The 25767-nt window shown below is 51.3% G+C and overlaps 1 protein-coding gene and 1 long non-coding RNA gene across 2 annotated transcripts; one reads left to right on the forward strand and one right to left on the reverse strand.

The window, feature by feature from the left end:
- Nucleotides 1-12169: 12169 nt before the first annotated feature.
- Nucleotides 12170-24730, forward strand: LOC123625248. Its single transcript, XR_006730436.1, has 4 exons — nt 12170-12209; nt 14250-14427; nt 19599-19938; nt 23279-24730. It is a non-coding gene; the product is annotated as an uncharacterized LOC123625248 (long non-coding RNA).
- Nucleotides 17206-23455, reverse strand: PDP2 (pyruvate dehyrogenase phosphatase catalytic subunit 2). The gene is made up of 2 exons (XM_045533579.1): nt 23252-23455; nt 17206-20162 (listed from the first exon to the last, which is right to left on the reverse strand). The coding sequence occupies exon 2, from the start codon at nt 20106-20108 to the stop codon at nt 18516-18518; it is 1593 nt and encodes a 530-aa protein (XP_045389535.1). The 5' UTR covers nt 20109-20162; nt 23252-23455; the 3' UTR covers nt 17206-18515.
- Nucleotides 24731-25767: the final 1037 nt, after the last annotated feature.

Here is a 25767-nt window from a genome sequence, read left to right on the forward strand (position 1 = left end):
GCCCACTGGCCACAGACCCTGGCTGGGTTAACACCGTGCAGGTGATGGTTGAGGAGTGGTATCTCTGAGGGTGTCATTTCTGTGTTTTCCTGGATGTCATCTTCGCTATGGGAGAGCACAAACTATGAGTCTGTGTCTTCTGCTTATATGTGAGCAACTTGTGTGCCTGTGCATGAGTCACCAGCCCACAGGGGTGGTCAGAGGTCCCTCAGTCTCAGGAGGGTCCTAGGCAGGAGTCTTCAGGGCCCCATGGGGCTGGGACAGGAGAGGTGAGGCTGGGGACACGTCCTTCTGCCCCAGTGCAGACTCCAGGGCACGTCTGTGTCTCACACACAGGCTGGCGAGCACATGGCTGCATCTGCAGAAAGTCAAGGCAGGGAGTCCCTCAGATGGTCACCACCGGGGAGGGACAGGAACCACCGTGGCTTACCCTGCAGCTTCCCCTGTCCGAGGTGAACCCCTGCTCCTGGCCTAAGATTAAGCCACGTTCCTGTTGCCCTGCTGAGCCCTGACCACGCCTCCAGATTGACCTCCAATCCCTGACCCTTGACTGACCCTAGACACGTGCTGATCCCCCATGACCCCTTCCCAACGGTCTCTGGGGAGGCAGAGGGGACTTGCTGTCCCAGGCACCCTGAGCTGATGATGGTAAATCACGGGGAAGGGAGAAAAACAACCTCTGTGGGGCCCAGGCCCTATTTTTAGGAGATAATCTCTCCACTGTTGGCAGATTCCGTGGGAGAGGGGCCAAGCCCAGCCAAGAGAGACAGGACGGGCAACCTGGTTGGCCTGGGGGAGGCTGGGAGACTCAACCAGGATCCCCAGCCCAGGGGATGGACTCTGAGGCTGGTCCCAGTCACCCTGGGCTCAGGGACCCCCACTGGAGGCTCTGCTGGCTACCCTAGACCAAGCAGGCCTTCCTTGCCCCTTTCCAGATCCTCTGATCGGCCTGCACCCTCTCAGAAGTCTTCATGCTGTAAAGCTCTTTGGAGATATTATCTCATGTAATCTTTCCATCCACATACAAGGGCGAATTATTGGCCCCTTTTTCTAGTGGAGGATCTCAAAGGTCAGGGAGGTTAAGGGACATAGCTGGGAGTGCTGGAACCAGGGCACAAGGCAGAACTGTCTGGCTGAGGTCCACGTTGCCTCTCTAGAAGTGTCTACAGCCTTCAGCTGGTCTCTGCTCCCACAGGATCCCCCAGAAGGGCCTTAGAGAGCACCCAGGCCAGCTCCTTCCTGTATAGACTCTTTCTCATAACCCTGTGAGGTAGATCCTGGTATCCTGGTGTCTCCCCACTTTGCAGATGAGGTCACTGAGGCTCAGAGAGGTTAAGTGACTTGCTTATCTATAATTATATAGGTGGGAAGGTGAATTGCAAAAACATGGAGGGAACTTCCTAGGTTAATACAGAGAGTAAGATGTGTCACCTGAGCTGGAACCACCGTGCCCTCTGAGTCCTTGTTCTGGATGGAGGGATACGGAGATAGGCTGGTGGGTGGGTGAGTGGATAGATGGATTGGTAGGTGGATGGGTGGATGGATGGGTGGATGGATGGATCGTGGATGGATGGATGGGTGGGTTGGGAGCAGGCAGGTATGAGACAAGCAAAAGAAAGGATGGATGACAGGATACCGGGGCAAATTAAGGCATCTGCCCCCGTTTGAGGGCTTCTTCCTTGGTCCTCCAGGCCCCAGGCCACTCCCTGATTGAGTCAATGCTGGAGCTGACCACAAGGTGCACAAGCCCTTCCCTAGGGACAAGGGCTCAGTTTCCCTGAGCATATGTGAGCCCATAAACCTCTTCTGTGATCCTCAGCCCCATTTTTATAGAGGGAAGTGAGGATCAGAGATGGGGCGTGGCCCATCCTGGCTCTCAGAGGGAGAGAAAGGCGAAGCTGGCACTGGTCTCCAGGCTTGGCAGTGGGTCAGTGAGGGCTTGCAGGGATTCCTGCTGGTGAGGCGGGCCTCGCTTTGCAGGCAGGGCCTAGACCCTGCTAGGGAAAGGTCAGGGAGAGGGCTCAGTATGGGCAGAAGAGCATGTTATCCATGTTCTGCTCATCCTTGCTGTGCATTCCCAGGTAAACTGCTTCACCTCTCTGAGCCTTGGTTTACTTGTTCATAAAATGGGCCCTACTTCATGAGGTTGTTGGGACTGAGGTAACTCCTAAAAAATGCATTTAGCACAGAGCTTAATAAATGTGGCCTTCCCCAATCCAGGGATTGTCGGGGATTTACCACAGATGCCTGTAGCCCCACACTTACACACACTTCCTAGGGGCCCCGCGAGGCCCAGGCTCTTGGGAGGGCATACGGAGAGGGCCCCGGCTCCAGCCCCCACCTGGCCTTGCCGGGTGACCCCCTCTGGCCTTGGCTCCTTTCCAAGGCCTGTGCTCTCTGGTTCTGCGATGTTGAGGGGTCTCACGGGTCTGGGGCTAGAGGGGGTCGAGGGGTCAGCCCCAGCGGGGGCCTCATGCTCCCCTTCTCCCAGGCCCCTTCCAGAGGCTCGGGGCCAGATCAAAGGGACCCAGCACTGAGGGTTGGGAGGCGGGCTTGGAAAGAATGTAAACATGAGGATATTTTTAAACTTTTTCCAGCCCTAGCGATTAGGGCCCTTGAAGCAATAGGCCCAGAGGTCAGTCCGGCCCTCACTCACGAAGAAAGAAACCATCTTGGGGCCTCAGAGACCCCATCTCCCAACCTGCCTACACCCGCCCCAGGACTCTAGCTTGGGCCTCAGGGCACAAGGTCTTCCCATGGTCTCACCTGCAGACCTTCCGCTGCTGCGGGATGACACGTTTCTAAAGAGAGAGCCTCCGAGGGATGGGAGGACGCAAAGGATGGCAGGGGGTGTGGGGAGCCTGTTTGCAGGGCTAGTGTTGGGAGACTGAGCTTGGGAACCCCCCGGGCAGCCTGTCACTCTAGCAGGTGTGGGGGCACGTGTGTGCGCGCGTGAGCTCTCGCTCTTGCCGCAGTGCGTTCTGCGTGATGCCTACGTCAGAATGCGTGTGCGTGTGCGTGTGCGTGTGCGTGTGCAAGGAGCTCACCTCAGCCCACCCTTCCTCCCCTTCCCCAGCGTCCCTGACCTCCTCCCAGGACCCGGGCAGGTGGGTGAGGTGGGGGGACAGGAAGCAGGCCCGAGGGTCAAGGGAAGTCACCTGAGAGCAAGGGCGCTGGAGCAGGGGTTGGGGGGTGCCGGGGTCCGGGGCCATGCAGTGAGTCAGGCTGTGAGAGCCGCAGGGGCCGCTGACCTGGGGACTGGGGCACTCGGCTCCCTTGACTGTCTCCAGGTGTCAGCGTGACTTGGGATCTCGCAGACAAAGCTTCCCGGATGTCCCCCTTCCAGCATCACAGTGACGACTCTCACCCTGGGCTCCATGGCAACGGCTTCTTCCCTCAGAGTGACGCAGCCACCCTCACACACTCAAGGAGCGTCACAAGGAGACTCCTGTGGGGGCCCCCACACCCCCTGTGGTCCTATCCCAGGGACCCTGACACGGGGCACACAGAGACCCTCACCCTATCACGTCCCACTGCCCAGAAAGTCAGAGTCAGAGTTCTCGGGGCGTTCAGAAGCCAGGCCGGCCTGCGTTACCAGGACAGCCTCGGCCGGCTGCGGGGCTGCGGTGCCACCGTGCCCTGCTTATGGGCCCAGAAAGGGACAGCATCCAGCTCCGTCTCACACTTCTCCTCAGTAGAGGGCAGGGCCCAGGCCCCAGGCCGGGATCAACAAGGCGGCGTGTGCCCCTCCAGATCCCCCGACCCACCGAGGCAGCAGTGGCTGGGGTGAGGTGTGGGGCTTTGCCACAAGGTGCGGTGGGACTGCGGGCTCAGGATGGTGGGGGGCCAGGTGGGGCTGGGATGGATGGGTAGCGGGACCTGGAGCCCGGTGCTCAATGTGAGGGCCAGGGCTGCCCACCTAAAGACATTGCTGTGTTGTCCCAAGTTGTTGGCATCCCTGTGTGTGCCGCTCCCCAGGGCTGGGGCTATTCTTACCCACGTGGCGGCGGCGGTGGCGGTAGGGTCAGAGATAGTGGTTGGGTGGGCGGGAATCATGAGCACCAGCCCCTTATCTGACACGTTCCCTGGAAACTTGGCAGGGCCTGCCAGCCTCTGGGGGCCTGGGCAGGGCAAGGGTGAGGTGGTCACAGGGACGGTGGGGGCTGGGCTCACTGCAGACGAGGCCCTGCCCAGCTGCCTTCTCCTACAGCCGGGCAAGTTCCCACCAGAACTGGCCTGGGGGGGTTCTGATGGGATTTCTTCCCATGTCATTAAGACCACAAGCCATCCTCAGTTCCTTCCCAGTCCAACCCAGAGTACACCGCCGTCGCTGGGCTTGCGACATTCCCACAGACAATGTGTTGGCTTCCTCAGTGAAGGGGCTGCCTCTCTGTATGGGAGAGCACTGTGCTGTGAGCCACAGGGGCCCAGTCTGGCCACTGTCCTGCCCACTTCCTAGCTGTGTGACTTTGAGCAAGTTGCTTGCCTTCTCTGACCTTCAGTGTCCTCATCCCTCTCCTGGGCTATTGTAGAGATGACAGGGTCTGACCATCAGGAAAGTGAGCTAAGGGCTGCAGATTGTGTGTGGGGGTGTGTGTGTGTGCACTCGGTGAGGGGACAGGGTAGAGAAAGGGAGGCACATGGGTCCCCCACTTTGGAGACTCCCGCCCCATGGATTTTCCATTGGCACGTCGGCACCCTCTCCCCCAAAATAGGCCCTACGAGCCGTGTGCGACAGAGCCCAGACTGAGGGGCCTTTTTTTAGCTCGCCTTTGATTGTCAGCTTTCCAGCGGCTATTTCGAGCCCCAGTGCCTAGGGGAGTGGGGCCAAGTGGGGGCCGGGGTTAGCTCAGTGGGCCTGGCTGGCTCCCGGGAGGCATCCCTGAGGGGCAGCCATGTCCTCTCACACCCAGCGCCAGCGCCGCTGGCAGGGAGAGCGCAGCATCCCTGTGTCTAGGGCCTGCGGGCCCATCCACCCACCTCCAGCGAAGCTGCAGCCCTGGCAAGAACCAGCCATATTTATCGAGCTCACCCCACAGGCCACTGCCCAACACCCCATGCAAAGAGCGCATCGTGGGGATTAACTGAGATAATACAAGCAAAGCCCTTACTTAGCACGCTGGGTGGCACATAATTGGCCCTCAACAAATGGAACAGCTGGTACCATTATTGTCTTCACAGCTGCAGTCATTCTGGTTTTTGCTGACACACTAATGTTTGTCAGATTTCCTTCCAGTCTTTTTTCTGTGTATTTCTCTTACGTTGCTGGGTTCAGGATGCGACACTTCCCACTCCACCCCCAGTACACACATCCACACCTGGTTTCAGCAGTAAGGGGCCCCCGTATGTATCTGTGGGCCCCACCCCTAGGGATCACCCCCCACACACATAAATGGCCTTCGGGGTTGACCCCTGAGATGGTGCTTGACCTTTCAGAGCATCTGTGGATGTGCCCACAGCTTCTGTAGTCTCCTCTAATGCTCTCAGCCACTGCTCCAGAGGCCTCAGTTTCTGAAAGTCAAGCTCTAGATGCTGGGTCCCCAGAAGGCCCCTCTCCAACTGGATTCTAGAACTCTCCAACTGGAACCTGAGGAAGTGGGCTTTTTCCACAGCTAGACGTGAGAAAGAGTTTTCTGGCTATTCAGGAGGGTGAGGCTTGGCGATGGATCAGGAGGACAAACGAAGATGCTCTCGGCACCCTGGTGGCAGTGTGTATGTGTGCAGAGGTGTGAGCTGCTGAGAAGAGGGCACGGGGCATAGGAAGCCGGGTTCTGGGAAGTGGCTGGGGCAGGGAGACAATGGGAGTATGGCTGGGCCTCCCCTTCCCTGTTGGGGCCATTTCCCAGCAAGGGAGCAAGGTCAGCTGGGGTTAGGGGGTCACATGTTCCATCCTCGCCCCAAGTGGTTACCACACAAGGTGAGGCTTCCTTGTTACCCGAAGGACAAAAATAGGTCCCAGGTGATAGCCTGCAATCCGTGCCCGGAACCCGCAGGGTTATTCTGAGAGTGGCAGGCGCAGGGCCAGGCCAGGCCTCAGTCAGGTGGGGCTGAGCTGGAAGTGGCATCCTCAGCCTGCAGGCTCTCTCTGCCCCCTGGGGGTCCTGCATGGGGGTGGGGGACTGGGATCGCGTGCAGGCTGACCCTTGATAGGTGAGTTCGAATCCTGCCTCAGCTATGTGACTGTGGATGAGCCATTTGGCATCTCCGAGCGTCCACCTCCTTCTCAAATGAGGGGAACACTGATCCCTGCCTCTCAGGGTGGCCGAGGGAATTTGGTGAAGCTGCCAGATGGCACTCAATAGATGTGACTCTTCAGCTGTCCCGGAGTCCAGGCCCAGGAGTCCAGAGAGGGCAAGGATCTAGCTCAAGTCATCCAGCAGCAGAAAGCTCCTTTTCCTCCAACTCTGAAGGAGTCATAGTCAGGCACAAAAGCACATTTCTGGAAGGGCTTGTGGGGATTTTCCAAGAACAGCTCCATCCAACTGGAGAATTCCATTCCTGGCCCTGCTGCCCAGGGCCCAGGCTAAAGAAGGGACACGCCGGCTCACTCCGGTTCTGCCCGGCTCCTGCTCCTTGCCCACAAAGCCCAGGCTGGGGTGCCCCACGCTACGTTCTCTTGCTGTTTGCTGTGGGGTCTGAGGGGCTGGAGGCTCTTAGGTCCCCCTCAAGGCCCTGGCACAGAACAGCGCTGAACCCGCAGTTGGTCCTCTCCTGACCACTGATCCCTTCCAGGGGCCTGCCCTTTCCTTCATCCAGCGTGTCCTAGAATTTTCCCTGGACCCAGCCCCTGCCCTTAGGCTCACCCCAGCTGAACATGGACAAGCTAGCGTGATGCACACTGACTTGGGGACAGGTGGCACCTGACCCAGCCTGAGGGTGGGGGTTGACAACCGCAGCTGGAGAGGGGGAGGGTAGCCAGGCTGGGACAACTGCCTGGACAAAGGCCCGGAGGCGTGGCGGAGCTCAGGGGACTGGAACACACTGTAAAGTTTCCTTAAGGCTGGAGCACAGGTTTGGGGCGGCCCGCTGGGCACTGAGGCCAGGGGATTTGCGGGGGTGAGTTGAACTGAGCTCAGTTATTTGCTGAGCTGGAATTGGACCCTGATCCCTTTCCCAATCCAGACCTCTTCCCCCCACAGCTGCGGCCCCCAGGGTTTTGGCCAGAAGCAGCAGGTGTCCTCTGGGAGAAGGGCCCGGCTGACTGTAATCCTAAGACATACCAGGTGTTAAAGGCATGGTGGGGGGCCCAGCTCAGCTCTTCACAGGTGGCTGTCATCTGGGATATTCCTGTACTCACAAACACACAGGTCCCCAAGGAGTGACAGGACACCCAGACCTGTGGGGAGCAAAGTTCTTGCAGGGTCCCAGCTAGGCCCTGGGACTCCCCAGAGGCATCCTGCCTCTCTGTCTCAACTTCAGCCCAGCACCCATGCCCCACCCAGCTCCAGCCACGTCTCCACCCTGGGGAGGGGAGCGTGGCCCCCTGCCACCCTGAGGCTGGCGCCAATGTTTATGAGCCAGTGCAGAAGCCTGTGAGAGCCATATGGGTGGAAAAAGTTACCCGGTTCTAAATCAGCCAGCCTTGGGGTGATCTCATCCCCTTCCCAAGATAGTCACGGCCCCTCCCCCACCGCTGGCCACCGGCCTATGGGGTAAGTCCTGAGGGAGCTGGTGGAAGCATGTGCGTGAGGGCTGGGGGAGGGGTTTCAACTTGGGGTCACACTGTACATTCTGTTTTGTGATCTGATCCGCCCCCCATTTACAGTATTTACAATTAGCAGTTTCTTGTCAAATAGACCATAAAGATTTTCCACCATCACTTTTTCTTTTCTCAATCACTTTTAAAGTCTGCCAGGATGGATGCACCAGAATCTCTTTGTCCCGCCCTCATTGAGGATGACATGGGACATGTCAGCGGTGTCCAGTTTCTCTTTCTTGCAAACACCAGTGCCATAATCATTTTTGTTCAAATCCCCTTTTGTAATTTCCTCTCTCTCTCTCCCCCCGCCCCTGCACCCCCCCCTCAATCTGAGATAAATTCTGATAGGTGCTCAGTGGGAGGGCAGGCCTCACTGTGTGTCTCAGGCGTTCTAGGCCCTTCCCCAAGCCAGAGGTGCCAGGCCCAGGGCAGGGAGGGGGATCAGAGACCAGTCCAGGGCCACAGGGATGGGAGAGTGGGGCAGGCTGTGGTCTGCTGGCCCCTCTGGCCTTCTCGAGGCCGACACCCCTGAGCTTCCACCCACCCAGCCCCAAGGGCCAGGCTGATCAGGGACACAGAAACACCATACACAGGGAGTCCCCTGACCCATGCTGGAGGTTGCATCCACACAGCCCCCCATTCCAGGCACAGGCAGAGGTCCCAGCCTCAGGGTGGGACCTTCCACACTCCATCTGATTCTCATCTTGCCAAGTGTTTCCCCAGCGTTTGTTAGAATGCTTCCACGGACCAACAGCTCACTCCTTTCTAAGTTGCTGCCAGGCCGCTGGGGAATAGGTGGAGGACATGCTTTTTATCAAATGAATAAATATTCAACAGAATTGCCCGATTGCTAAGACGAAGCTTTGGAGTCAGGCACCACGGTTGGAAACTCAGGTCTGTATTTATCAGTTTTGTGACCTTGGGCACATCATTTTATTAATACCTCTCCAGGCTCAGTTTCGTTGTCTGTAAAATGGGTTAATAATAATTGCTCATAGGGTTGTGTGAGGATTAAATGAGATAATACATGTGAAGTACTCAGCACAGCATCAGGCTAGAGCATATGCTCACACATGTGATCTAGTTTATTATCACAAAGTATCATAAATTGAGTCCCCGCTAGGCCCAGTTAACGGGAGAGACTCCCTGGCTGGAAGCAGGTCGGGTGGCCGCGGCACAGACGTGGAAGAGGTGGGAGGTGAGGTTGAAGGGTGGGCAGGGTCAGATCACTCTCAGCCTTTCACATTATGAAGGGATTGAGACATTTTTCTAATCCTTGAAAGCAGGGGAGGGTGGGTGGGTGGCGATGGGAGAATATCAATGACAGCTTTTTTGTTGCTGTTGTAATAAAAAAAATTCCAACATACACAAAAGTAGAGCAAAGAGTATAACAAAGCCGCTTATACCAGCTACCAGATTCACTGACAGTCAAGACTGCTATACTTGCTTCGTCTTAGTAGTTCCCCTCGTTTCAAATCCTTTAATGACAGCATTGCGGAGATTTAAGAAAATAACCATTCTTTCGGGGGTGCTCATGGATGGATAGCTGGAAGTGACATGAGGTCTGGGGTTTGCTTTAAATAGTTCAGCCACGCCTACCCTTCCCCAAGAAAAAAGGTTGGTTGAAGCAATTGTGCAATTGTGGCTTGTGTTTGAAAGAGAAATAAACTGGATACACCAGGGACACCTGTGTCCTCAGGAAGGCAGGAAAGGAGGCGGGGCCGGGGGCAGTATCTGTGTGGAGTGTGCGTGTTTCCCCCACGTCTGCGTGGGCTTGCTCTGGGTACTCTGGTTTCCTCAAATGTCCCAGAGCTGTGCACGTTCAGTTCACGGGCGTGTCTACACGGTCCCACGGGGAGTGAGTGTGGGTGTGGGTGTGTGCGTGAGCGAGCCCGGCCATGGGATTGGTTCCCACCTTGCACCCTGAGCTGCCAGGGCCGGCTTCAGCCATCAGTGACTCTGAACTGGAATAACTAGGTAAGCCGTTCTCTTACTTATTTTTCTTAATCTTTCTTCAATGTATGTATAGCTCCCATGTATGTCAATATTTAATAGTAGAAGTGTTTGGGGTCTTTATTTAGAAGTGTAATGATTTTGTGACCAGAGACACGCTGTGGGAACTTAACTCTTCATTATACCAATTAGCCTATGGCAAAATTGGTTTCCTTTTACGTTCTGCTTAAAGTCCCAGTGACCGACGTTAAGTGAGAACTTAACTCCATCGTATTAGTAATAAGCAAGTCCCTAAGGTCAGCCCAGATTCAAGAGGAGGGGAATTAGACCCCACTGCTTGATGGGAGGAGTGTGAAGAAATTCGTGGTCATCCTTAAAACCACAACAAGGAGCGAAAAGTAGAGGGTTCCAGGCTCCACCCCAGGGATAACCAGCGTGGGGGCTGGCCCAGCTCTTGCAAGAGGAGACTGCAGCTTGTGGGGGGAGACGTGAGACCCCTTTCCCTTTCCTCACTCTTTCCCCACTAACATTTTAAACGCATGTGCGAGTGCCTACTTCACACGGGCACGGGGCTGATCCCTGGGGATCCAGAGGAGAGTCACAGGGGGTCCCTGGTGCTGCCAAGAGGGCAGGCAGACAGAAGAACTCTCTGAGGTGTGATGGAGGTCCCAGGGCCGTGGGAGCTGGAGGAGGCAGCTGTCCCTGCCTAGAAAGTGAGGAACTTCCCAGGGCAGGCGATGCTTCAGTACTGTCATGCTGAGTAGCAGAAGTGAGCGGGGTGGAGACAGAGGGTGAGGCGATAGGTGTTTCCAGATGAGGGGACAACAAGGCCAACGGCCTGGTGCATTCTAGGGACATGGAGCCCTGTGTGACGGTAGAGCCCACACACCGGGGAGCAGGTGGAGGAGGTCGGGAAGGCCAGCCTGGGGAGGGAGTCTGAGTATTCATCCTAAGGGGACGGGGAGCCATGGAAGGGTCCTGAGCGGAGGAGTGACGTGGTCAGAGCGACTGCTGTGTGCTGAGTGGAACTGCCTGGAGGGGCAGCTGTCATTTGGGATGGGGGAAGACAAAGGTGGTTTGGACCATTTTTGGAGCTGAGACAGGGGTGGGCAGGAGCAAATGACCCTTAGGAGGATGAGTGGGGGACTGGCCGCAGGCAGTGGGGTAGGGAGGAGAGGGGAACAGCCGTGCCAGGGGAGACTGGTCAGGGTGGCAGCCACTCTCCCACCACCTGGCTTTGGCTCAGCCTGGGGCACTGGCAGCACTTCCCCACAGGCAGGGCTGGGTGACCACAGGACAGGTCCTTTCCCCAACCCACACTTATTCCTGGCTCTAAAGACGTCCAGAGTCCCATGAGGCTCCCCGAGGGTGTTCCAGGCTGTGTCCCTGGGACTCTGGGCTTGGGATGGGGATGGGCCTCAGGCCTCGTCTCAGGAATGCTTTTCTCCCACTCAGGCAGCTGCTGATGCCAGCATGGCCAGATGGCGACATCTAGAGGCAGCCTCCGCCTCCCACTGCCTCACCCGAAGAACTCCCCAGCCCCTCAGGCTTTAGTGACCAAGCCGGGCAGAGCTTGGAAGAGGCGCAGCTCCTCCCTCCATCCCTCCGGGCCAAAGCCCAGTGCAGGGCCAGCAAAGCCCCTGGGACCCCAAGTGAACTATGGACACTCTGCTCTCCCACAAGCCCAGGAGCACGCTGGCTTGCTGGCATCATTCCCTGTCCCCACCCCTGCACTGCTTTGTTTCAGAGGAAGAGATCCGAGCTCCGCCAACCCTCCAACCCTCAGACGGGACGTCCTTACCTCCACCTCGAGGGGCAGGCCCGTTCTGTGTCCCGAGCCCCAAAAAAGAACACAGAATGGCCCTCACCTTTCCTGTAGTGTTCTTTTCTAAGCTAATTGTTCATTTCCATCCACCCACACCCTCGGCCTCTCTGGCACCAGACACTCTTTGCCAACTGTCCTCGCTGCTTTTCGCTACCATGCTGCCACTCACTGGTTTTCTCCCAGTTCTCTGACTGCCTTCTCTTTAGCTCATTCCTCCTCACCTGCTCCTCCCTTAATCATCTATCCATCCCTCCCTCCATCCTCCCTCTGTCCTCCCATTCTTCCTCACTCATCCCACAATCAGCCTGTACACCCCAGGCAGGATGGGGGGGCCAGGCTGGAGGCTGCAGGAATGAGGTGGAAGGAGCCAAACAAGGACAAAGGCCCAACAGCCCTGGTGACAACACCACAGGGCAAGTAGGGGATTGAGGCAGGACTTCCGGCTCTGCCCGCCACCCCTACCCTGAAGGGCAAGACCCGCCCACAGCCCTTCCTGAGATCCTGCATGACGTTGCTCACTTTCCCCTTCGTGAAGGGCGCCTGAGGGGCTCCTCCCTGCCCACTGCCAATGGAAAAGAAGCCAATCTCTGTAAAATAATTTAAAAAGGTTTATTCTGAGCCAAATTTGAGGACCATGGCCTGGAGCCACACCCAAGAAGCCTTGAGCAGGTGGACTCGCTGTGGCTGGGTTACAGTTCGGTTTTATACATTTCAAGGAGACCGGAATTACAGGTAAAGTCATAAATCAATACATGGAAAGCATACACTGGTTTGGCCCGAAAAGGTGGGCCATCTCAAAGGGGTGGGGAGGGCTTACAGGTTATAGGTGGGTTTAAAGACTCCGACTTGTAATTGGTTAAAAAAATGAAGCTTTGTCTAAAGGCTTGGAATGTTTTAAGTTCAGATAAGGAAGTCTGTTAACCAGAGACAAACTACCAGCTGTATATGTGTTGTGCAAATTGAGGATCTGCAGGTTTTTCTTGTATAGCCTTTGGCTCATTAATGGGTTACAAAGGCTATCTCCAAGAAGGGAGGGGAGCATAATAAGGCATGTCTGACCTCCCTTTTCATGGCCGCAACTCAGTTTTAGGGTATCCCTTTGGCTGAGAGGGGGTCCATTCAGTCAGCCAGTGGTGGGGAGCCTTAAGATTTTATTTTAGTTCACACCACCCAGCTACATTTGTTTAGCCCCTTTCCCCCCTTGCCTTCCCTGCAACTCTATTCCTCCGTCCATAGTGCCCCTGGCGCCTGGTCCCCAGACTCACTGAACTGGACAGGTCCTGTGCTTCACTCCACTTACTCCTTTCTCTGGACTGGCCCTTTCTGGTCCCCACTGTGGCCAGTGTCATGGGCCTTTCAGCCCCCATCTGGATGGGGCCACCGCTAGACAGTTCCCCATGCCTAGCCCCAGGGCATGCAAGGCTTGTGCAGGGTGGACAGAGCAGCAGCTGGGGGCAGACATTCCTTCTGTGCATCTGCTGCAGGGAGAGTGAAGTTGGGCACATGAGGGCTGTCCAGAATCCTGCAAAGGCAGGAAGAGTTGAGATCTGAGATAGAGGCGGCTTTGGAGAGCCCCTCCACAGACCACTTTTCCAGGGGGCGGGGTGAATAACATGCCCCAGCCTACTAATTCCTTTGCCAGCAAAAGTCAGAACTGCAACCTTGGTCTTCCCGCTCCCCACTTGCTGCCCCCCAGCCAGGCGATTTCCCAAACGAAGGCATGCTCACTGGTAAACAGGTAAGTCAGGGCCAATGGCACAATGACTCTCTGACCCACAGGAGTCAGTAGAGGTTCACCCATCCCAGAGCAAGCTGCTTGGAGCACTGCCTGGCTACCTACAATTCAGAAGGTCACCAGGTAGGGGAACCCTTTAAGGGCATTTAGTAGCAACAAGTAAAATGGAAACAAAATCTCTAGAGACGAAAGGTAAAAAATTAATCTATAAATTTAATTTCCTCCCCTCAGGTTAAAGAACCCAAACAGCTCAATTTTTAAAATTTAATTCTCTCTATGTTCCCTCTATTTTTATTATGTTCCAAAATGATGGGACATCAGAATGTATAAGTATATATAGCTTGACTCATAGAAATATCAAAAGCGTTAACAGAACTATTTTATTCTCAGCAACACCAACAAAAAGGCTTCCTTTCAGCACCAACCTCTCTTCCTAGCCCCACCCACCCTGAGCCAAAATTTTGCAAAAAGAGATTACTCATGCATTATTATCCCCTTCTGAAAGCCCAGTATTGGGACAATACGTTGGATTTGGTTCAAATCCCAGCCCTACCATTGTGTCATGGGTGTCTTTCAACCTCTGGGCCTCAGTTCCATCGTGTTAAAAAGGGGAATAACAGTTCCTATTAATTTTATCAGACCCCAAACACTCCTCTTTCTACCTTTCCCTCCCCAAAATGTGCTCAAGCCCAGCTTAACCACCCCACTACACACTAAAGTGTCAATGACTTAATATTTGCATTTGCATTTTAAGAAGTACCCACTGAAACGGCACTTATAACGAAGCTGTGTCACTCCTGGTGCAATGAGACACAGCACGGTTAGTGGGGGTGGCATAGAGGGGGTCTTCAGTTCCATCTAGGGAGCTGCCTAGACCTTTTCCCTGAAGCTGGCTTTGCCTTTAATATCAACACAGAAGCTGTTTTGACAAGTTGGTTTTATAAACTCAGTTAAATAATATGAAATCCCAGCAAGCCTTGGCATTGTGTGTGTGGAGACCCTCCCAACAAACGCCTTCACTTCCTTTTTCCTTTCAGGTCCCCACACACGGTTAACTAAATGAGGACTTCCTGTGTGGGCAGCAACCACCAAAAATTTGCAGAGCCGCATACTTCTCTTTTGGGTGGACTTGTGAACATCCTAAAATCTTCCATGGCCAAATAAAAGGTGGTGAAACAAAAGTTGGCCTAATCTAGTATCCTAAGGACTAAAAAAGTAAGTATTCAAACTGAAAGAAACCAAATTTTGTTTTGTCTCTTTTATTTACAAGTGTTACTTAAATATCTCCAATGGTTAGAAAATCAGTGTCAAATATGAACACTGGTATTACAGCTTAAAACACAAATGTCAGTAATTATTAAAGAACATGGTTAATTACTGCAAGTAAATGCTTGGTAACAAATATTTTCCAGGAGGCAAGTTAAAGCGTTAGGTGCCTGAGGAGTAAGGGACAGAGCCTCAGTTGGCTCAGACGGGTATAGAGCAGTCCAAACATGCTTTCCACGGGGTGATGCATTGTCACAGGCTGTGCCACCAGCCTTTATCACCAGCTCCAAGGCTACACCAGGGCTTTTTCTGATGCAGGAAAGAGAGTCACATTTCAGAAACAAATGAACCACTTTCAGATGAAAGTTGGACAGCTCAGTTCCAGGATATTCTACTTTAATCTGGGAAGTTAAGGCTTCCCAAAAGCTGTCAAATGAAGACAGGTCACTAGGGGCTGATGGACAAAAGAGTCAAGCCAGACTCATTCTTGACACTTTTTTTTTTTTGGTTACATATAATTATACTCTTCTTTAATTAGCTCAAGTTCAAGCTGTTTATATTTTACTTACGTTTAAAAGGTGCCAAAAAATAAAAATAAAAGATGCCAACTGGATTGTATCTAAACTAAACTTTACCCAGTGTGCTAAATACTAGACACTTTTTGGGCCAAATGTACTTCTGGAAAAAATGTTTATATATTAATATACCATAAACTTTACATTGTCATTAAAATAAATTAGCTTTAATGTTACAAATAACATCTCAGGAAGCTAAATCTAAGTATCCTGATCTATCATATTAATTTGAATTTAGAATACCATCTTATCTATCCATTTTGATCAATCCCCAGAATCAACAGAGCTGCATTTATATTAAAAAACACTAGATTATGCCAATATTATCAAAGTTTCTCACCTAAAATGATAAATATGCAATTTGAAGCACCAATGCATATTTTCTTCAAAAGTTACATCCAAAATATTAAATGCTCAATCTCATACTTTAGTTCATTTAAAAAGTTTCAGTCTTGGCTGGGCGTGGTGGCTCACGCCTGTAATCCTAGCACTCTGGGAGGCTGAGCCGGATCTCTTGAGGTCAGGCGTTCAAGACCAGCCTGAGCAAGAGTGAAACCCCATCTCTACTAAAAAATAGAAGAAAAAAAAATTAGCCAGGCAACTAAAAATAGGAACAATTAGCCAAGCATGGTGGCGTGTGTCTGTAGTCCCAGCTACTCAGTAGGCTGAGGCAGGAGGATTGCTTGAGCCCAGGAGTTTGAGGTTGCTGTGAGCTGGGCTTATGCTACAGCACTCTAGCCTGGGCAACAGAGAGAGACTCTGTCTCAAAAAAAAAAAAAAAAAAAAGTTTCAGTCTCAATATTGAAATCTCCGTATAAAAGAAATAAGAAATGCTTTGGAAGACCTGACAAGTACTATTAACCTCCTCTCAAATCCCAGTGTCCTGAAACAGTAGCCCATGTGTTTTAGGAAGGCCAATGACAGCAGAATGGTGGCCAGGAAGACAGATATGCTGGGGTTTAACCAGAAGATCTGGGGTTTCCAGAATGCTGCCTGGGGCATTCATGGAAAGAACTGACAGTTCATGGTAGAAAAAAGGCAGACAATAAATCAGCCTTTCTTCTTTCTCAGTGTACCAACTAGAAAGCAGGAAAAATTTATTAGGCAGAGGAAAAACAGATATACTTGGAAACACAGGTGAGAAGTCTGTATTCTCTCAGTTGTCTCACAAGTTATTGAATCAGATAAATTTATGACCCATGCTAGGCTCCAAAGTAGGATTCAGACACTTTATATGCTGGTAAAGTCTCCAAAGGTACTTCAGGGTTTAGCTGGCATCAAGAATAAAGGACAAAGAAAATGTCAGATAAGTAGAGTCCTCAGTTATTAATGTGTCATCAAACATGCTAGCAGGATGGGAGTGATTCACACTTTATTTCTGAGTTAAGATCTAAGAGAGATCAGGCCTGGCACTCAAGCCTGTAATCCTGGCACTCTGAGAGGCCAAGGCAGGAGAATCGCTTGAGCTCAGGAGTTAGAAACCAGCCAGAGCAAGAGTGAGACCCTGTCTCTACCAAAAATAGAGAAAAATTAGCCAGGCATGGTGGCACATGCCTGTAGTCCCAGCTACTCAGGGGGCTGAGGCAGGAGGATCACCTGAGCCCAGGAGTTGGAGGTTGCTGTGAGCTAGGCTGATGCCACGGTACTCCACCCAGGGCAACAGGATGATACTCTGTCTCAAAAAAAAAAAAAAGGATCTAGGATTTCAGAAGAGAAGGAATACTAATAGTTTCAGAATAAAAGGGCCAAACCCTAAGTACCCAAAAGAGAATTTCTTAGATGAAATCACATCACTGAGCAGTTGCACTGGAAAATGCACAGAGAAACATCCTCAAGCTAGAAGTCTCCTAACATGTGACTGTTATGTCAGCTGGGACACAGACCAAAAAAAAAGAGGCTGTGAAACCTAGTTATTTGTTTTTCTTTTCAGTGGATGGGATAAGGGGGTAAGATGAGGAGAGGAATCAACAGTTGTAGTTTTCTGCCTCAGGAAAATAAAACTGTCCATTTTGTGGGATTATATTTGTTTCCATTTAGGGACACATTTCCTGTTGTTTGACTGCCACAAGAACTCATGAGAAGAGATTCATCCTCCAAAAGGATCCACATAGTTTAATTTTCCAGTAAATACAAAGATTCTGCAGCCCACAGAAACCACTGAAAGTTACATTTTTATTTTTGCCCCAACTCCTAAATAGGGTCTAATTCCTGAGGAGTAACAATGGCAACTTAACCCAGTCTAGGGGCAAGAGTCCCATCTGATAAGTCTCGGTCTTCCCTTTCAGGATAGGATTCCGAGAGTCTCCGTGAGTGACTGTTCTCCTTTAACCCTTGTTAGTGACTGTTCTTAAGCCCTTCGTGTTTTCACCTCTCCAGACTGAGGCTGAATCTGAAATCCACAATCCACCAAATAAGCCTGTCCTGCCTAAACTCTTACAGCTACCACCTGTAATTGCATTTTCTCCTTTCCAGCAATCATTTGAAGAGGGAACATTCTTTTAAGATGTTTGGCAGCAGAAACTGGGTGAGGGGTTTAGCATAACAGAGGTAGAAGAATTGTGTTAGGCAGACTTAAGAAAAGAATGTTTGAAAGGTATCAGCAGAGAGGTTAAATGCTAGGAATAAACAAACCCCCAGAGGCTAAACCCAGGAGGAAATTCTACTAATGCAGGAAAGACTGGGAGTTAAGGCTTAGATTAGTTACCTCCTACAAATGGATCAAAGTTTCAGGACTGGGACTCAGTGGAGCCCAAAAGCGGCACAAGCTTTAATAAATTCAGGTGGTCTAGAGGCAGAGATCCTTCTCAACTGGAAACCAAAACAAGTCATTCCAAGCATGCTTACAGTAGGCCTGTTTGCAAGTTTAAGGATTCAGTTTTAAGATAAACTAGAAGAGAACCTGAATGCAGTATTACAAAATGTTTTTGCAAGTATAATCACAAAAAAAGTTAGGCTATTGCATAGGAAAGTGTGCTGTAGTATGCTTTGTAAACCTAGGCTTTAAATTTAAACAAAAACAAATAACTCTCTTCATAGTCTAGAAGTCTGTGATTGTGAATTCAGGGCAATTATTAAATTTGCAGATTTTTTGCAGCAAGACCTCAGAAGATCCTGAAGTTCTTTATTCTTAGAATCATTAAATTTACCCTTTGAAGGCTCAGCTGACACGTTTAACAGTATCTTTGTAAAAGAACTTGGGGAACACAAGCCCAAGCCAATTCTGTAGTCTTTATGCTCTGCCCTCTGTATGTGTTAAGAGTTGATCAAAACATATGGAGAGAAAAACTCACTGCTATTGTCTTTAAACCTAGGCTGTTTTTACTCCCCCCATGTTAGCTAATTGTTTAGCAAGCTACATCTGCCTGCCCTTTTAACAGAAAGGTTTGGATAGCTAGTTTAGGAGTAAGTGAAAATATTTTAGAAGAGCATTTATGTTAACCTTGGCAATAGGATGGGAGACTCTTAACCTCCCTTGTAATATGCATCAATTGATTCTGAGTTAAAATACACCACAGTGACAGTGATATCATCCCTGTACATTCTTGCCAAGTCCTCCGGCAATGTCAGCATCGCTGTCAACCGGTCTGGCTCCATCTCCCCATACTCGTTGCTCCCGATGGCATGTCTGATCAGACGTGTGGCTGCATTTTGGTCAGTGTCGTGGAGCCTGCTGGCTTTCCTCTGCAGCAGCAGGCTCTGCATGAGCCCCAGGTTGGTGGGTCTCTGGGCCAGGTCTGGCTTGTGCTGACCCAGCTCGGCCAGGTGCCCCACCACCAGCCTCACCACGTCCTCATTGCTCAGCATGTCCCACAGGCCATCTGAGGCCAGCACAAGGAACTTATCCTGGGGCCTCAGCCTGTGGTATGTGACCTCAGGCTCAGCAGTCAGGTAGGGGGGAGTATAGTAGTGTGGGGGGGTGAACTGGTAAATATTGAGGGCCTCAGTATCAAAGCCCCTCTCCAGGACACTGCGCTGCAGCTCTTTACTCCACTTCAGCTGGACATCCCCGAAGGCCCTGCAGGGCATGAGGACACCCAGCAGCCTGTCATCCATGATGATTGTCCTCTCCTCTGACTTGGGGTGCTCCCCCTTTAGCCGGGACAGCTCGGCTTGGTTCCAGGCATTGTGGTCACGGGTAAGGGGCAGACAAGACCACATGCCATTGTCCTCCTGGACACCGAGGATGGCCCGGCAGTCACCAGCGTTTGCCACGTGCAAGTGAACTCCGTCAACATGGGCCATGCAGGCTGTTGCTCCAGAGAAGGCAACCTGAAGTGATAGGTTTCTTGTCACCTCATCTTCCAGGGGGGCCTGAATTTCCAGCGAGATGTCAGAGTCCAGTCTCTGGAAGGAGTACATTAATGCTTCCTCAATGCTCAGTCCCATTTCCACGTGTAGGTCAAGCAGTTCCTGCCAATAGACACGGAGGTGGTCAAGGTGTACTGATGTGACATCCTTGTAGATACTGTCTCCTGGGTGCTTGAGCCACTGCAGCATGGGCAGCAGGGGCTTCATGCTTTCCATTGCTCCCTCCATCTGCTCTAGGGTCTGGTGGGACATCAGGGACACTGCCACGTAGTAGAAGAGCCTCTCGCTCACTGCTTGCACACATGCATGACCACCATGTCCATCAAAGATGCCAAACATCAGTCCGCTGGTCTGCAGGCAAGAGGCTACACCTCGCCGGTCCTCCACTGGGGAATTGGCAGCCAGCTGATTGCTCTCATACCGCAACACTGAATTTGGGACTCCACTGTCAAGGTCAAGAATCTTGTGGGCTGACTCGCCAGCTCGAAGCACTTCATTTACCTGCTCGGGGCTGAGTTGCAACTGGAAATCATCTTCCTCCGTGGACGTGTGTCTGTACGCCTTCTGAAGAGTAAAGGTACCACATGGGGAACTGTTTTTTAGGGTGGGTGGCACCCGAGAAAAGAGCTTCCGTTTTGATTTATTCCTATTTGAGACACACCTAGAGTATAAACGTCTGCCCCCGTGAAATGTGGCAACGCTGTTCCTTACAGAATTTAAGATCCAGTAGGTCACAGTACTTGACATTCTGAAACTATAGCAGCAAATGAGTTCCTTCAGGAAAAAAGGGTCTTTTTAAACCTGAAAATTAAAGTTTAAGAAAGTTTCAAATTTAACTGCTTAAAAATACTGATTTGATTTTTTTTTTTTTTTTTTTTTTGAGACAGAGTCTTGCTCTGTTGCCTGAGCTAGAGTGCCATGGCATCAGACTAGCTCAGAGCAACCTCAAACTCCTGGGCTCAAGCGATCCTCCTGCCTCAGCCTCCAAGTAGCTGGGACTATAGGCATGTGCCACCATGCCCGGCTAATTTTTTCTATAGAATTTTAAGTTGTTCAGCTAATTTCTTTCTATTTTTAGTAGAAACGGGTCTCACTCTTGCTCAGGCTGGTCTTGAACTCCTGACCTTGAGCAATCCTCCCACCTTGGCCTCTCAGAGGGCAAGGATTATAGACGTGAGCCACCACGCCCAGCCAAAAATACTGACTTCTTAAAATCTGCTAATATCCTGAACAAAAATCACTTAAGGTTGGCCGAGCGTGGTGGCTCACGCCTGTAATCCTAGCACTCTGGGAGGCCAAGGTGGGAGGTTGCTCAAGGTCAGGAGTTCAAGACCAGCCTGAGCAAGAGTGAGACCCATTTCTACTAAAAATAGAAAGAAATTAACTGAACAACTTAAAATTCTATAGAAAAAATTAGCCGGGCATGGTGGCACATGCCTATAGTCTCAGCTACTCGGGAGGCTGAGGCAGGAGGATTCCTTGAGCCCAGGAGTTTGAGGTTGCTATGAGCTAGGCTGATGCCATGGCACTTTAGCCGGGGCAACAAAGTGAGACTCTGTCTCAAAAAAAAAAAAAAAAAAGACTTAAGGTAAACTAAAAGAGTTGACTAAACTCAAAATACTAAGTAAGTCTCCCTACTCCCCATTAACACATAAATACATTCCAGAAAATTTGGAAAACAGGTTTTTATACACTCTGCTGCTACAGAGCCACTGCTGGCTTCACTCATTCCTCCCAGCTGACCTAGAGGGCTTTTTCCTCTTCTTCCTAAACTCTTTCTCTTGACTGAGCACAGCTCTTGACAGCTCCCAGGTTCACACTGCCCCCAGCAAATTATATGTTCATTTAAATAACTGCTTTGGGCAACGGTGTTCCATGCTTATAATCCCAGCTACTCATGAGGCTGAGGTGGGAGGATCTCTTGAGCCCAGGAGTTTGAGATCAGCCTAGACAACATAGTGAGACCCTGCCTCAAATTTTTAAAACAGATTATAAAGATCCACTTTCCTACTAGTCTATAAGCTCCATGAATTCAGGAACTGTGCCTTACTCATGAGCAGTTTTCCATTGCCTGTACCTGGCACACAGTAAGTCCTTAAATAATGGCTAAATGTGGCATCTCAGAGGCCCAAGAGGGCACTAGGTGTGATACCAGCTGTCTAGCATCAGAAACACTACTTCACTTGTCTGAGCTCCAGTTATCCATTGGTGAAACGAGAATAGTACTAATCTCACAAGGTTTTGTGAGGATTTAGTGAAATATGACTCTTCTGCCCCCCAAAAGTAGCTATTTATATCATTAGGTGTGTATCTCTCCAGTCATTCTGTACATATTTTAATATAGTTGTAATCACAATTTGGAATCTGGCTTTCCTGTCAAGGGCATTTTTTTATGATATTACATTTAATGGATATGTGTCATCATAAAAAAAATCACAATTTACTTAACTGTTCCCTGTTGCTGGGGGTTTAGAGGTTGTTTCCACTAACTTGCTGTTTATAAAACACCAAACTGCATTGCCTTAAACAGTAACCTGTTCCCTACTTAGGTTTTATCTTTCTTATTTCCCAAACCAGGAATCAGTAGGTCAAAGGGTGTAGACTCTGCCAAACTGATTTCCAAAAGCTTCCCATCTGCCTCTACAAGGGTGTGAAAGAAACAAGTTTCCTAGTCCCTCCCTTCACTAACCTCTGGTAGAATTTTTCCTTGGACCCAAAAAAAGAAAGAGAAAAAGCAACTCCATGATAATTAGCTTTTCTCAGGTGACCTGGGGGGGAAGAGGAGCGTTTCCCTTTCCCACACGCTTTTGGATTTCGTTTATGAATCCTGTCATCCCCCAAGTTTGCCTGTTGATGGATCTGGAGAGCTCCCAGCACTGAGGGTCGTCCCCTCACCCCCAACCCCACCAGCCCACCCCGCTGAACTTGGGGTCGGTCACGGTGCATCGAGGGCGCCTGACCCTCCCACGCCCTGCAGAGAAGGCAGGCAGCGGTGCCCCACGCAAGGCCACCCACTGCAGCCAGGACATTTCACGACCCTAAAGAAAACAAACAGGACAGGCACGGTGGCTCACGCCTGTAATCCTAGCTCTCTGGGAGGGCAAGGTGGGAGGATCGCTCAAGGTCAGGATTTCGAGATCAGCCTGAGCAAGAGCGAGACCCCATCTCTACTAAAAATAGAAAGAAATTAGCTGGACAACTAAAAAATATATAGAAAAAAGTAGCCAGGCGTGGTGGCGCATGCCTGTAGTCCCAGCTACTCGGGAGGCTGAGGCAGGAGGATCTGTCGAGCCCAGGAGTCTGAGGTTGCTGTGAGCTAGGCTGATGCCATGGCACTCTAGCCTGGGCAACAGAGTGAGACTCTGTCTCAAAAAAAAAAAAAAAAAAAAGATAAAAGAAAAGAACAGAAAAAGAAAAAGAAAACAAACCGGTCTCAAGTTCAATTCTCTGACCACAGCCTCATACACAAGTGTGCCGGCTCTGGAGTCTACCAAGTCCGATCTCCCTCGACTCCCGCGAGGCCGTGTCCCAGCTGGGTGCTCCCAGGCGACTTGGTGCCTCTGAGCCGCAGCTTCCCAGCGGTAAAACAGGCGGGATGCGGAGCTCGCAGGGGTCCTCGAAGGGCCACCGCAGCTAGTGCGGGAGCCCGGGTCCGCTGCCAAGGGTCCCCTGCGCGTCCGCGCACCGCGTGGCGCGTGCGCACGAGTGGGGTGATCGTGGTCTTGGACACCGCATGTCCCTCGCGGCCGCGGGCCCGCCCCCTCACCTCACTTCACCTCCGCTCTCCGCCCCATCACCTGAGCCGGTGCCGCAGGCCGGGGAGGGCCAGGCGCCGGCGAGGGTAGGTGGAGGAGGAAGAGTCTACATTCCCCGCTCGTCCCCTTCCCTACCTCGGACCCTCGCTCTCCTCTCACCAGCTTGCGCCGCCGCCGCCCGGTCGGTCCAGTCAGTTCCGCGCCTGCGCACAGCGCCACAGCTGCTGTCACCCCGGCCTCACCTCACTCAAGTGGCCCCTAGTCCGGACCCTGCTCCAGAAGGAAGCGCCCTCCTGCCAGCTCTGATTGGTTCAAAAGCGGAGGCGGGCCCTTGACGGATAGAGGAATTGCCCAATGGCTGAAGACGGCGAGAGACAGCAGAGGGGCGGGACGCGGAGGGCCCAATGTGGCCCCTTCCCCTCGCCCGGGTTCTGGCGGTATTTGAGCGCTGGGCTGCCGGACCAGGCAGTCACGTGCCTGAGCACCCCATCTTTGCTGCCGCCACATTCTACACACCCCGAACCGAGCGGCCTCTCCAATTCCTTACTGTTGTTAATAATACCCCATGGCTTCCTCGCCATTTCAGTTTTGACCGCTCCAGATGCCTCTCCTAAGCGCCACACCCTTTATGTTCCGCCCCCTGCGCACCTCCCTCCGGAGGCCCCACGGGCGCCTCAGACAACTCATCTTCCTGCCAAACCTACTTTTTCTCTTCTCTCTTAACACAGTAGTGGCCCCACCATCTGTCCAGAGACCCAAGCCAGAAGACCGGCGGTCATCTAGACGCTTCCCTCTGCCTCACCCTCCCTTTCTTTTCAGTTATCTAATCCTGTTCGTTTAGAGGCTTAAGTCAGTGACAGGTTAAAAAAAAAAATCCAATCCTACCTCCTAAATGACTCTCCACCCAACTCCAAGCCTCTCACCGGGTCTCCCCTCCTCCACCTTCGACTTGGTCCTAACCACTCTTCCTCTACAGAGCGGCCAGAACAACGCTTCCAAAACTCAAATTCCTGCTCTAACGTCCTCATTGGCTTCTCACCAACCATTGGGCCGTGAACTGACAATTACATTGGCCTGCCTCTGACAATTAACACAGCATGGTTAGCAGTTGGTAGGTTGAAAAAGGCAGAGAAACGGGACCCCAGACAGTCCCTCAGTCCCTTCTGGTCCTAACATTGTGGGATTCCAGTTATCACCTGCTTCTTTATAAATTATTTTAATAGGACTCTTCTAACTGTGGTAAGTCAAACGGAATCCTTCACTGGAGGCAGAGAAAAATGGGACAGGGACCAGAAAAAGCCACTTGAATCCCTGAGAATTGTCTTCCAGAAGGAAGACACACTGGTGTACCTGGGGAGCCTGGCCAGCCTACTGGGACCCAAGGACAGGCCTGCAATAAAACTGCTCCTGTCAGACTTGCCCTGGTATATTTATACTGTCACTCGCCCTTAACCGTTTCTGGACGTTCTAAGTCAAGATTTTCAATCTCTCTCTTCCTGGACATTAAGGGGACTGTTTCAGACCCAAACTAAAAATAACTCTAAATGGGTGCAAGGCAACTGGGAAGCACACTTTTTTTTTTTTTTTTTTAAGACTAGTCAAGTGCAGTAGTGAGGAGGGGGGAGAGTAGTAGAACAAGGAGTTCAATCTGTAACTGACTGTGAACAATCAGGTGAGATAACTCACTACCTTCGGACCAGCCTTTTTTTTTTTTTTTGCACAGCTAGTTCATTTGGGATTACAAAAGTTGTCTTCAGGACAGAGGCAGCAGGGTTAAATTACTCAATCTGCAGGCGTTTCTGGGTGCCCACAGTGTGTTAGGCACTGGGCTGACTACTGCAGACACACAGATGGCTGCCCCCGCCACTTTCCTGAGAAGAATTACATCACTCCACTGAGTTTGAAACCTCAGAGTTTTTCTAAGCTACCACACACACCCACTTCCAAAGTAAAAATGCACCCCTGAGGATTTTGTTTGCACTGGAACTTTCATTTAGAGGCCATAACCAGTTCAGTCACTCTATATCTGATGGCCAGCCAAAGTCCCCTCATCTGGTCTCTCAAGGCTTCCTTGTCCCAAGGTCTTACAGGAAAAAAAAAAAATGAAGGAAAAGGACTTATTTCTCCCTTGAGAAAGGGAACAGACAGCTCAACTGGCATTTTTGGAGAAACTATGTAAAAATATTCAGCCTCACTCAAAACCAGAGAAATGGGAATTAAAATGACGTATTGATTTTTGTCAATCAACCTGACAAATATTAAAATATAGGTTACATACCTAATGTTGGTGAGTTGGTATCTCAGCAGGTGGGAATGTAAATTAAGGCTACCCAATGGGCATACCTTTCATCCACTCATTCCACTTCTTTTCATTTATCCTAAAGAGACAAAGGTGAACATTACAAATTTTCTATAATAAATATACATTACTCCATCTGGCATAACTTGTGTAATGGGGGGGGGGAGCAAAGTTATTTTAAAAGCAGCCAGATGAGTGACTGGGGTAGGGAAATGGTTCTCTTGGATGATTCCAGCAAAGTCCCCTGATTCCTTAGGTATACAGACAAGACTTTCTATGGAATGTTAGGAAAGCTGAATTTGAAGATGATCTTGTGTCAGGAGGACCTGAGGTGGTGGCAGCCAGTTTCTGT

Source organism: Lemur catta, chromosome 20 (assembly GCF_020740605.2).
Source record: "Lemur catta isolate mLemCat1 chromosome 20, mLemCat1.pri, whole genome shotgun sequence".
In the NCBI taxonomy this organism is placed as follows: domain Eukaryota; kingdom Metazoa; phylum Chordata; class Mammalia; order Primates; family Lemuridae; genus Lemur; species Lemur catta.

Bases quoted from the DNA above. Each gene is read 5' to 3' on its own strand.
- PDP2 (XM_045533579.1), bottom strand. From the start codon at position 20,108: ATGTCAAGTACTGTGACCTACTGGATCTTAAATTCTGTAAGGAACAGC.